The following is a 12,815-nucleotide window of genomic DNA, read 5'->3' as shown; positions in this document are numbered from 1 at the left end:
AGAAATTACGAGTCTAGATACTTGTTTGCTTCTACCCATTTAATTGAAGTTTAGCCGTCGGCTCTACATTTTTCATTTTAACGCCTGCAATCCCAGCTCTACTCACAAAAGTTTTTCAATATTTTCATAACGCTCCGCTTCCCTGGCTGAACACTGAGTGTTCCTATTTTGTTCGCAGTACTATATATAAGACCGATTATCTAGCTGTAGGTACAGTCAAGGGAATAAATATCTACACAGCAATAGCGTCAATATGTATACCTTAGGGTTGGTGGTTTAAAGGTGTACTAATAGATATTTTTCACGTCTTGGTAACGTATACATAAGTATTATGCCTTTGACTGTACACAATGTCTCTCATATATCTACCTATCTAAACATTGCATCTTTTGTCAGTTACATAGTATTCAAAAACTACATGTAGAGCGTGTCCAAATACTATCATGTGAACAAAGTAAGGACGCGTCACTGTAGATAAAAATAGATCAAAATTCAAACCCTTCTAAGTGTGTACAAAGTTATACAGCGTTATAGCAGTTGCAATCTAAGCCGAGTTGGTTTGGTTTGTGTATGTGCTTACTAAATCTGAATACCTAGTACCTACCTATTAAATATTTCAAATCCAAATATATGGCTTTATTCATTAATCCCACCCCTTGAAATTGAATCTTTACCAATACCGTCAACGCTAATGTACCTTACTCTGTGTGTGGCATCTCCAAGCTTAAACCTCTGAATAGATTTAAACAAAATTGGGTACCGTAAACTCAGGTTTCTATAGTCCCAAGCATTCATAAATAGTCCAAACGAACTTTCTAACATTCCGAACAATTACAGAACTGCTAACGTTTAAGAGGTTCATCGTGCATTTTCTATTGGATCAGGCTGCGATGAACCTCCTAGATGACGTTAGCAGTTCTGTAATTGTTCGAAATGTTAACAAGTCCATTTGGACTATTGATGAACGCTGGGTCTATAGAAACCTGAGCTTACGGTATGGAAACAGTTTCGAGATCCGGGGAAGACCATGGGCTAGTTTTCATCCCAAAAATTGCATAGTACCTTACCTACCTACATTTGTACTTTAAATTTTAATGTATTAAGTAAGCGATTGTCACCATGTTTAGTCATCCTCATATATGTTGTTGTGCCCTTGCAGGGTGTCACATGAAAACCTGCTTTTTGTACTACCTGTCTAATGTAATGTGATTTGCAATAAATCATTTTGAATTTGAATTTACCCGCGGTATAGAGATAAACGAACTCTTCACAGACGGAGTTGCGGGCAATAACTAAGTAGGTAATTAATACGTAGCTCGTTCAACACACTTTTTTACGCGCCTTTATCATTGACATTCTGCCAATTTAAATAAAAGTACTTGGGCGACCGAGCTATGCTCAGCCTAAGATAAGGTAAGAGACCAAGCTACGAGTAGATCGATTTATCATCCCCGAAAACCCCTACATACCAAAGTTCATCGAAATTGTTGGAGCAGTTTCCGAGATCCCCGAAATATACCTATAATAATATATATAAATATATATACAAGAATTGCTCGTTTAAATGTATTAGATTATAGATAGATAGATAGATAATAATAAGAGAGACGGTAGGACACGTCACGACCCTTAAATTTTGAAATTTGGAGTTTAGCCCTTCCCCTCTTCGGTCTAAGGGTAGAAAGAGTGGAGCCGGTAAATCATCAACCAAATATAACGCAAAAGCAGGTTGTAAATTATCAAGATAATTATGTTCATTTCTAGTTATCCGTTAACTAAACTGTCAGATAATAATCCGATCTCCCAAAAAAATAACGTGTAATTCAAAGTATCCGAAATCCAAAAGCTTGATGGTTACTTGACCTGAAATGTATATTTCAGAACTAAATTATTGTTATTATTATTTTAAAATTTATGACGGTGGAAGCATTCTACACTTCCACTGAACGTAGATTTAGTTTAGATATAGTTAGTGTTTAGTATTAGTACCCCATAAATCCCTGCATTTTTATTATTATTATTTTTTGTAAATTTTTTTTCTTTAATTGTATAATATAGTTTTTAAGTATTTTATTTGTAATTATATTATTATGAAAAAATGACTTTCTGCCAAGTTTCTTGCGGCGCATTCTTCTTGGCAATGATGGTCTTTCCGAAAGCGCTGGTAGTTTAAAAAATGACGTGTAAAAGTGCCCATTGCGGCCTATTTACTGAATAAATCATTTGAATTTTGAATTGAATTTGATTGAATTTGAAACTGTTAGTACCCAGGTACTTATTTTAACGAAAAGTACAGGCAAAGTGATGCCCAAAAAATAACATACAATGTTATATCCGAGTTTAGACACACTACAGATAGACTTTACGCGTATAACACACTCAAGTGTAATAGTTATTTATGATATCAGTAAGTAATCAGTTGAAATTAACATATTAATTAAGAGGTACATAAATACTTGATAAGCGAGTTAATTATCCGTACAACCCTGCACGAAAGGCAATTTCCTACTTTTGACACGTATATAGGACTACGCTCGTTTTAATGACCGAATCATATAAGCAATAAAAATAAATTACAATTGTATTAAATCATTACATTTCTAGTACTTACTTACTCAGTAGAAAATCATTAAGAATCGAAGCCGTTGCAAGGTACTCCAAAATCGTTAACGTATACACTAGAAACGAAGTTTCATAACGACATTGACTCAGAAGATTAGAACCGTACAGCTATTCAGATAATAAAGGATCGTGCAGAGTAGACGTTATTGATCGTATTGTAAGCCCCTTTTGCTTGACATTTTCCACACTTATTTCTGTAGTCCTTATCTCCTGCACGCTCCTATATGCTAAATATCAGTGCAAAAATAAATCCTGTGATAGTTAATTATCATCAAATATTTATGTTATATAATCTACCAGCTGTTAACAAAAAGTTACCGTAAATCTGAGATTTTTTAACTTTGGAACTATAAATTAATCAAAATTGGTTCACTAATTCTAATAGATAAAAGCAAATAAATAAATAAGACATACCGGTAGATGTTATATAACCATGTGTGTAGAAGTAGATTATTTCTATCAATTTAAGATGTTTATTAACTTGTTATGTATATTATAGTTCACGTATTTTGTTCAGCGTTGAGTTTGTCACTGACAATAGTACTTCGTGAAGGACGTAAGGCGGCGTAAAGTCAGATATAAATTCATCATTTAAACTTCTTCATACTCACTCATCAAATAATCACCGGACTGAACTTATGGACATTACTTTGGCGGGGTTTCATGACAGGCGCGAACGGGTAACCATGATTGGTTCGTGCTACGTCGTGCGCGCGCACTGGAAGCTCATTGGTTAACTTTCGAGTGCGCGCGCTTGACGTCGCACGGTCCGAATTGGACTCAAGAATTTATTTCCTTTTTTCATAACTTTAGACGGAATTAAAATACGAGTTTACGTGAAAAAAAAAAATTAACGTTCTCTTTTCTGTCGCGATTAATCTGTATTATCTTATCAGTAAATATTCAGTTGGTTGCATCAAACGTTTTCTTATTTGTTCAAAGCCTAACTATAACGACTCTTTAGACTTATTTTTTAACAATAGTTTGGACATAATTTGGCAATTTAAAAAGTTACTTTACCGCACAAGTGCGGTAAGTAAAATCCATACAACTTTACGGCACACTTGTGGATGCGTGCAGGAAATCACTAATTTTCTATGGATTTGTTGACCCACGTCAAGAGGCACTTTCCGAGCACGTGCATTGTAAACGTTATTATCATTGGTAATTATCAGTAAGTAATCATCGTTGATAATTTTCAACATAAATTAATTAAGTAGGTACATAAATATCTTGATAATTAGATATTAATTATCCGTACAACCCTGCACGAAAGGCAAGCCTGCTCTACCACGAACGAAAACTAGGACTGACGCTCGGAGTCTTGTTAATGACCGAATCATATTAATCAATAAAAATAAATTACAATTGTATTAAAGACATTACAAAGTTCTAGTACTTACTTACTCAGAAGAAAATCATTAAGAATCGAAGCTCGTTGCAAGGTACTCGTGAAAATGGTTTTAATAACGTGTGAAAGTAGAAACGAAGTTGTTCTAGACGACGGTTTCGTTAAAACCTTCGCTCCGTACCGTTCTATTCAGAAAATACTAGGATCGTGCAGAGTAGACGTTACTGATCGTATTGTAACCGCACCCTCGGTCTTTCAGAAGTGTTATACAATTGTTTCTGTAATTGTAACGTTATTTCTCGCCGCTAGATTTATGAAATCTTATTCAAAAATAATTTCTGGTGATCCTGGATCATCCCAAATATTTACTGTCGGATATACAGCACTAAGCCTAGTGTTTACTATGAGCACGCTCCACTCTAGATTCTTCAACAATTATGGAAATATTGAATTGTATAACAGAATGCAGAACATCGACAGACTATTGAAAATAAAGAGCGATGACAATATATACAATATCCACTACAAACTCAATTTTGGTGTAGTATTAACAGCGGTTGTAGTTCTCAGTACCGTTCAAATAACCTCTTTCTTACTAATTCCAAGTGGCTTAGGTTTACCTGAAATGATTGCGGCAATATGGGCTTTTTACTCATTCGTATTCGAGTTGTATTGCTGCTCCAGCCATGTTTTGTTCTTCATCAATCGAGTACAGGTGGTAAATTCCTTGATCATAAACCATTTTAGAAACGGTTCTGGAAACATAGAAACGCTGAGCAAGCGATGCACAATAACTCAACGTGAAGATTTCGAGTCCAGCGAAACAGATGTATACATGAAAGAGATTTTAAACGGGTTTTCATGCTTCCGCGATCTATACAGGTTTCAGGTGATTGCTTTGTGTTATTGAGCTAAAGCTAAACAACCTACGGCCTGTTTGACCACTCATGCATGAATTTTGTGACAGATATCTGTGATGCCGTACCTACCCTGTTTGTTTTATAAATCCTAATAAACAGTCACGGCGTCGTATTTATAACTTATCAGTCATTTAAGTTATCAAAATGTTCTGTAAATGTACTTAGTAGTGAAAAAGGTTTTTAATCTAGGTTCAGGTGGCTCAGTTAATTTTGAGACACGGTAAAATTGGCAAAAAAATAGTACCTGCTTTAAAAAAACTCTATACTTAATTTCGGCAAATCCGTCCGTCCGCGGTTTTGCTTAGACATAGCTAGTGATAGAAAGCAGTGAACTTGCATGAGTAGCTAGGTAGGTAGGTTATGTTAACCACGCTGCAAAAGAGGTAAAATATTTTCTTAAAGGTAGATACAGTCAACGTCATGAATAAGTGATCCCTTTTGTACCTACCTTGTAATTTTAACGTCATGTTTGAAAAGCCATACTAAATTATGTACCGACTGAAAGCGACAAGGTACAATAGCGATCACTTATTCATGTCGTTCACTGTACCATCGCGAACCGGGATTGTTGAGCCACTCGCCACTGTTCATAATTTAGCTGAGTTTAGTAAAATATCCATTAATGAACCAGAATATCGATTCGCTTTTAAGCGATAAGACCGCCTATTGTCTACCCTGAATGTATGTGTCTTTATACATTTTTCGTAGGTACTGATTTGTGGTGTGCAATAATGAATATTTGCATTGTATTGTATTGTAATATCATAATACGGCCAAATGCGAACAGTCCTAAGTGGCTCAACAATCCTTGTTCGCTACTGTACAAAGCAGTTGGACAGCCTATATAGTAGGTAGGTACTTGGAAGACTTGATTATGATTATGAATTTTAAGGGCCTACGCTAGGCGGCGCGGGTGATCTGCGCGGGCGCACGCCTGCGGGTGACAGGTAAAATCCGTCGCACGCGAGGCGTGCAGGCAGTTAGCGCTCTTCATACTATTTTTCAGTAGCGGACCCGACCACCCGCTCTGCGCAAACCGCGTCAGCTAGCGTAGGCTAACTAACCTAACCTAAAATTGTAAAATATTAATTAGATAATTATTTCGACGTTCACTTGGCTGACCTTTTATATTTGTTGTAAAAATTACATTTTTCTTGCAGATTTTTTCATTTTGTATTGTGTTCCTATCATGGATGACGATGGGCTTTCAATATGCAATTTTTGTACTGAAAATAATGAATAAAGTTGGTTTTGTAAGTCTCCAAAATTATTAAACCTGATGAGTATTTAATTAACGAAGCGACCACACCGCTATTTAAAATACGGAGACGGTACGGAATCGCAGTGACGTCACGTGACGTGCCTCGTAAACGTCACAATACGGTATTTGACTATTTTGTATATGTTTTATAAATTAAAACTACACAATGCCTGTTATTGAATAGAAAAACAATTTTTAAGCTACCTTTACAAATAACAAAGTTATAAAGGTTTGAAATTCAAGATTAGACAGAGAAAGACATACTGGCATGAAACGTCACACGCCAGTACCGCCATACTTGCTGCATAGAGAAAAGCGTTTGAGAAAGAGACAGGTATATAGATTTTTCAAAAAATCACTATAAATACAATTTTCAACCGATTTAATTTTTCTCTTCGCTAAACACTATCTGTTTATCTATATTTTCATAATAATATTAAAAAATAATTGGCAAAATCAGGAGTTGCCAAATACCGTATTTTATAGCATGCTCTTCTCACCGTCAGCGTACCTACTTTCAGCAGTGATGTGGAGAGCATGCGGTAAAATCGTGACGCTTACGGCGGTGTGGTCGCTCCTTAAAGTTTCAATGAGCCAAGGGAATAATTGTTGTTTCAAATATTATATTTGCAGCGCATCACGGTACATAATTTTTTGTATTTGGGCAACATGGCCACCGTAAATATTTCGATGATGCTGTGGTTTTGTATTCGCATCGAGCAATTTTTTAGAGAAGTGAGAAAAACTAAAAAACTTTCAATTAATGTGCTTTCGCGACACTTTGATGGTAAGTACGAAAGTAATCAACTATTAACTTTAGTGTTGTTATTGTTACATGCTTGAAGTCGAAAACATGCACCCAATTTATTTATGGAATCAGGTGCTAGGTACTTTGCGGAGGGCCATATCCAGTGGCGTAGCTACCGGAGGGCCAGACCGGGCAGTGCCCCGAGGCCCCCAAGCTCGGACTCTGACTTAAAAACTATAAATTGAACTAGTGAAAATTTCTCCCACATTCGGAATACGGTACAAACGATTTTAAATAGTTTAGTTGGGGCCCTATTTTATTTTTAGCCCCAGGGCCTTTGGTTACCTAATTACCTAGCTACGCCACTGGCCACTGGCCAATCAACGAACTATTAAACAATTAAGTACTTTGCTCACTCGCGACCTTACGATAGCTCATCTATGCAACAAATGTGTGTTCGTGCAACCCCTCCGCCTTCACCCTATACGAACACACACATCATACAAACCTTAACTATCACCACCACCGCACTACGGTGATGGACTTCAATCAAACTAAACCGACATCGACAAGTAGTGTAAATTTGGTTAAACGTTAACGTTTGGTTAAATAAAGTCGAAACGTGGTGGTGATAGCTGGGTTCGTGTGTTCTTACTTACAGTGTGTAGAAAGGGAAGTGGAGGAGATGCATGAACAATTTGTTGCATAGACGAGACGTATTTAGCAATCGAAAGATCGCGGATTTGGGTAGGTACCTTAAGTTTTCTAGGATGGTCATACGTAGGTACGTGTGTAGGTGTGAGTGTACGTATGTGTCGTTGTACGGCGACATTTGACAACTGATAGCTGCCAATAAGCTGCTCTTTTTATGGCAAAAAGGTGCCTGGTGCATGTCTGTCTGTCTGTCTGTCTGTCCGTCCGCGGCTTTGCTCAGGGCTCGCTCAGGGACTATCATTGCTAGAAAGCTGTAATTTTGCACGAATATATAAGTAAACTATGCCGACAAAATGGTACAATTAAAAATTCAAAAAAAAATTTTTTAGGGTACCTCCCATAGACGTAGGTATAGTGGGGGTGTTTTTTTTCTCATCCAACCCTATAGTGTGGGGTATTGTTGGATAGGTCAATCAAGGTATAAATATCTATCTACAGGAGTGAGCTTCATTATAAGTCTACTATCGATAAAAAATATAATATGGATCATCCAGAAAACTTAAGGTAGGTACCCAATATAAGGCCGCAGAATAGCGTTGGGGTCCCACCGCCGATGATGAGCGAGAAGCGAGTCGAGCAAGTACCTAACTAGAAACGAGTGGGTGAGCAGCATTTATTAGATGATTGTTGAATGAAACACCATTCACGTCATCTTTAATGAAGTACCAATGTACCTAAAGCCTGTCGTACATGCACCTTATTTAAACAGCATGAGAGTAAAGCCTATAAGTAAGTATACTCTCATGACAGTATTTAACTACGTAAATGTAAACAAACTTCAGCTGCCACATTTGGTGTATTCAAGGATTTTAAGTGAGTATTTTACTTATCTATCATTGTACAAACTAGACTAGTGTATTTCAATACAGAAATGAAAATGTTTAGATGGTTTAATGGGGGAATTTCAATATTTAAGACACCAATTGACGTTGTTTTGTTTACATTTAGTTAACTATGTATCTATACAAACCAAGTAAGTATAGAAGCGAGTGTAGTTTTGTCGCTCGGCTGTGAGTGCTCGAGTGCGACGGGCGACTCGCTCCACTCGCTCGAGCGGGGCGGCCGCTAAGCTAACATCGCTGAGCTAGTTTTACAGCTCAGCAAGTTTTATAGCTCTTGTCGCTGCGACAAAAGAAAGATATGAGCAAGTTCTCGCCGGCAGTGTAAACAGCCAGCGATCAACTATTAATATATACCTATGTCTCTTTTACTCATAGGTACAAGATCTTATATCTTTCGTTCGTTTCTTGAGCGAGAAAATAGTCGATAGCCAATCGTTTCCTTGCCGGCGGTGAGACAACTGCCTAAGGCCGGCCCTACATGACTTGTTAATATTTTCAGGCTCCCTGAGACAGAAAGCTAAGAAAATGTTAAAGCTGATTGTGGAGATTCCGCCGAGCTTCTCGGTGTACGGAATGTGGAGCATGGATGCTCGAGCCTTGCTTGGACTGTTCCAAATAGTAACCAGCACATACGTGTTACTTCTGCAGTTTAATTATTTGTAAAGAAAGGAAGCTAACGCCGGAGGAGATGCCTGGATGGTGGATAATCCTACGGGTCAGTTGAGTCGTCGGAACGTCTCGGGCTTTATAACACCTATATATATTTATGTACAATTAATTGAAAATTGGTAGTAGGTACTAAAGGTTTGGGGAAAACGCTGGACGAATCTGAAGGCTCTAAACAAGACGCCAAACTATCTTTACGTGTGAATAAGATACAGTCAACTTATTAAATCCCTGAGCAAGCCGAAAACCTTTCACGATAAAACATTGATAAATGACGTTCAATATACACACACACACACACACACACACACACTCACACACACGCGCACGCACGCACACACACACACACGCACACACACACACGCACACACACACGCACACACACAACACACGCACGCACGCACACACGCACACACACAAACATCACGCCTGTATTCTCAAATGGGATAGGCAGAGCATTTTATTACACTGTGGCAGAGCACACGAAACATTACCGTTTCGGAGCCACTTTTAGCAATTTTAGGTTGTTTGTCAAAAAAAATAGGTACAATAGTGACAGGTTGCTAGCACGTTGCTAGCCTGTCGCCTAACCAAAAAAAAACCTAACCAAACAAAAATTTTTGTGTTTTTAGTTATATATTACTAAATTAAAGATTTAGTAGGTAATATATTATAAGACATATTTCTAAAAATGAATAGAGCTAAGATATATTGGGTTTAATTAAAAAGTTAGTGTTTTTTATTTATAAAAATTATAAATGATAAGTAATACTTACACATATTAATTTTGTAATCAGTTCTGTTTTACAAAATAAGTAACACGTTTAATTAAAGTCTTAGACTGTCACTCATTATCGTACAGAAAAATTATCGACATTTAGTTAATAAGTACTTAAAAATATTTTGTACCCATCCCTGACAGTCAAGCAAAAAAATGCAAATCCGATAACGGGGTCTAGTGCTAGGCATGCCTCACAGGCATTTCTGAAAGATAAGAAAGTAAACAGTTGCGAATCAGTTTTCAGTGTTGTATTTATTGGAATGAATTAAACTTAGTTAACAGTAAAAACTTTTTTCCTTCATGTGAATGACAACAATAGAACTGCCTCTAGAAAGTACCTACATTGAACGGCGCAACGAACTTAAATATTTTCGCTAGGCTTTCTGTAATTCTAAAACAGGACCACTATAGCCACTGTAGCAAAAATTGAATTACAGGCCACCTAGCGACAATTAATTTCAAAAAATACAGTGAAACTTTTATCATGTAGCTAAAAATATACGATTCATTATAACAGTAAACCTATGTGGTCGAAAACTCGCCCCTTCCTTGGTAAAGGTTAAAATAATAGAAACAGATAGTATGTTTATACTTAAAAACTCGAAAAATAGTCATCATAAATATACATAACTTACAAATTACATCATTTGGGACGGAATATATTTAGACTACTTACATCACTCAGTTGAATTCATTTCATTCGTTTATGGACTGTTAACTTCTTGTGAATTCAAATGTATTTAAATGATTTTAAAAAATGCTTATAAAATAAAATATACTTATTGATAAAAAAGTTGTCCGCATGACCATTTTCTTACTATCTATTCAATTTTAGTTTTGTAAACTTTAAAAAAAAACAGTACAAAATTCATGTGTCTAATTTCATATTACAATAGTAACTTAAAATAATCTACAGTTGCTGCACTTATGCTTAATAGTACATTTTTAAAAAGTATGATACAAGAGAATGAAAATTAATGATTAATTGACATACTTAAAATGCTCTCACATGGAAACAATTGAATGTAAAAAAATACAACCAAATTGATAACCTCCTTTTTTGAAGTTAATGAAGTTAAAAAATATAATTTTCTTTTATGTCATTTCCTAGAGCCATTTAAGAAGTATTTCTGACATAATTTTATGTCAAAATTAGAGGCACTCTTGGCATTTATTGCCCCACCTAAATTTCTTAAAGTTCATGCAAATTATCAGATACGGCAAGCTAATTGATTTGATTTCTTTCTACTTCAATAAAAAATGCAAAGTTAATTTCTACATACTATATCAGAACAGAGATTCATGTTTTCCCACGAGATATTTGTCGTGAATGAATGTCAAAATAATTGTACTCGGGCTAACAATAGTGGGGCACTGAATAGGATTGTTAATGCCATTGACAGTGACGTAATTGATGCACCATTACATCTGTGGTCAAGGAAGCAGAAACACCATGTAGTTTCATCGTACCATTTCCTGAAAATAGATTAGTGTCTCAGATAAAATTTGCAAATAAATTTGTATTGAATTTTGAATAAGGGCATCCTTATCATTTGCATACAACCCAAAATATGGGCCACATGAGTTTTATTGGTAAAATAAAAATAATAATAAATATAATTCTTAATAATTTTTCTTGTTTAAAAAATGGTTTTGTTAATAAATGCAACATAGGAAACACAATACAAATACTTTTCATTCAGTTACATGCATTCAGATAAAAACGCAAATATATATATATTTTGATTTTATTTTACAAATGAAGGTCCTTAATTATCTTTTGACTGTTTTGACTAGTATATTACGTAATGTTGTCTTTATTGCACTTATCACTTAATTTAAATTTGAAAGATATAATAAAATTTTAAAATTGTTTTAAACAATTATGGTGGAAAAAAAACCATAGTTATGTATTCCTTCCTTTCTGTCTATTGTAAAGGTTGCCTGGAAGAGATCGGTCTGAAGCGATAAGGCCGCCTATTGCTTACCTTAGTAAATCTCCATATACCTGTTTTCTGTACTTACTGCTTACTATGTGTTGGTGTGCAATAAAGAGTTATTGTATTGTATTGTACTGTATTGCTTATAATATATTGTCATTCTCTATTATTTTATCTTTGACATAATAATATGTTATGTATCATCATCGTTTTGTATTTATTTTAGTTTTGGAATGTATCCTTGGTGTATCAAGTAAGAGAAATTCCCGAGCAATCGCCCAGGAATCCCACTACTCGATACACCCCTCTCGCTCCACAACGGTTACTTAGTTAATGAGGCTAATCGCGTATGAATTCGCCGCTAGAGGCGCTAGTGTAGCGTGAGGTCTCCGAAATGTCAATCCGTCCGTGTTTTGAGACAGTTTTTGTCTTTCGGAAACCTTTGTCTCCCTTTTTTCCGAACAAAACGGGGACTATGCAAACACTGTAGCATGCTCGATATTTTTATGGTAACGGTTTTAAGGTGTTTAAATATGATTTTAATCTAAAACTTTGTTTTCACGCCTTAATAACAGAACTTTGAAAGCCAATACTTAACCTCACGCAACAGTGCGCCATCTAGTGAGACAAAAAACGATAGCCCTCATTGTGAGTGAATTCAGAAATAAATACAGTCGAGTTCATAAACTTGTGAGCTTAAATTTGATCAAAAATATCTGAACACAACTCTATTGTTACCGGCATATAAGCATACTGAGATATTTTGGTCAAATTTTTGTTCACAAGTTTATGAACTCAATGGAACCTTGATGCGATAAAAATCTACTTCAGTGTCATACATATCCTAATTTTAATTTACTTATACTAAATTGTCACAAATTTATTTGACTTCAATAAAAAGAAATTGTTCTTATGAACTTTGTGTTTTCAAAACTTTGATAGCTGGTAGCAACCCCTAAAATTAGTAAAA

At 35.7% G+C, this 12,815-nt stretch overlaps 1 protein-coding gene across 1 annotated transcript; it reads left to right on the top strand.

Moving 5' to 3' along the window:
- The first annotated feature begins 6,096 nt into the window (after positions 1-6,096).
- Positions 6,097-9,418, top strand: LOC141444564 (uncharacterized). The gene is made up of 3 exons (XM_074110128.1): positions 6,097-6,146; positions 6,788-6,941; positions 8,958-9,418. Exons 1-3 carry the CDS (start codon positions 6,129-6,131, stop codon positions 9,119-9,121), a joined length of 336 nt encoding a protein of 111 aa, XP_073966229.1. The 5' UTR covers positions 6,097-6,128; the 3' UTR covers positions 9,122-9,418.
- The last annotated feature ends 3,397 nt before the right edge of the window (positions 9,419-12,815 follow it).

This window comes from Choristoneura fumiferana, chromosome 2 (assembly GCF_025370935.1).
Source record: "Choristoneura fumiferana chromosome 2, NRCan_CFum_1, whole genome shotgun sequence".
In the NCBI taxonomy this organism is placed as follows: domain Eukaryota; kingdom Metazoa; phylum Arthropoda; class Insecta; order Lepidoptera; family Tortricidae; genus Choristoneura; species Choristoneura fumiferana.
Note: the sequence above shows the minus strand (reverse complement) of the source record. Positions and strands in the feature narration are given on the sequence as shown.

Bases quoted from the DNA above. Each gene is read 5' to 3' on its own strand.
- LOC141444564 (XM_074110128.1), top strand. The intron at 6,942-8,957 runs GTAAGTACGAAA...TAATATTTTCAG, and splicing joins GCTTTCGCGACACTTTGATG to GCTCCCTGAGACAGAAAGCT.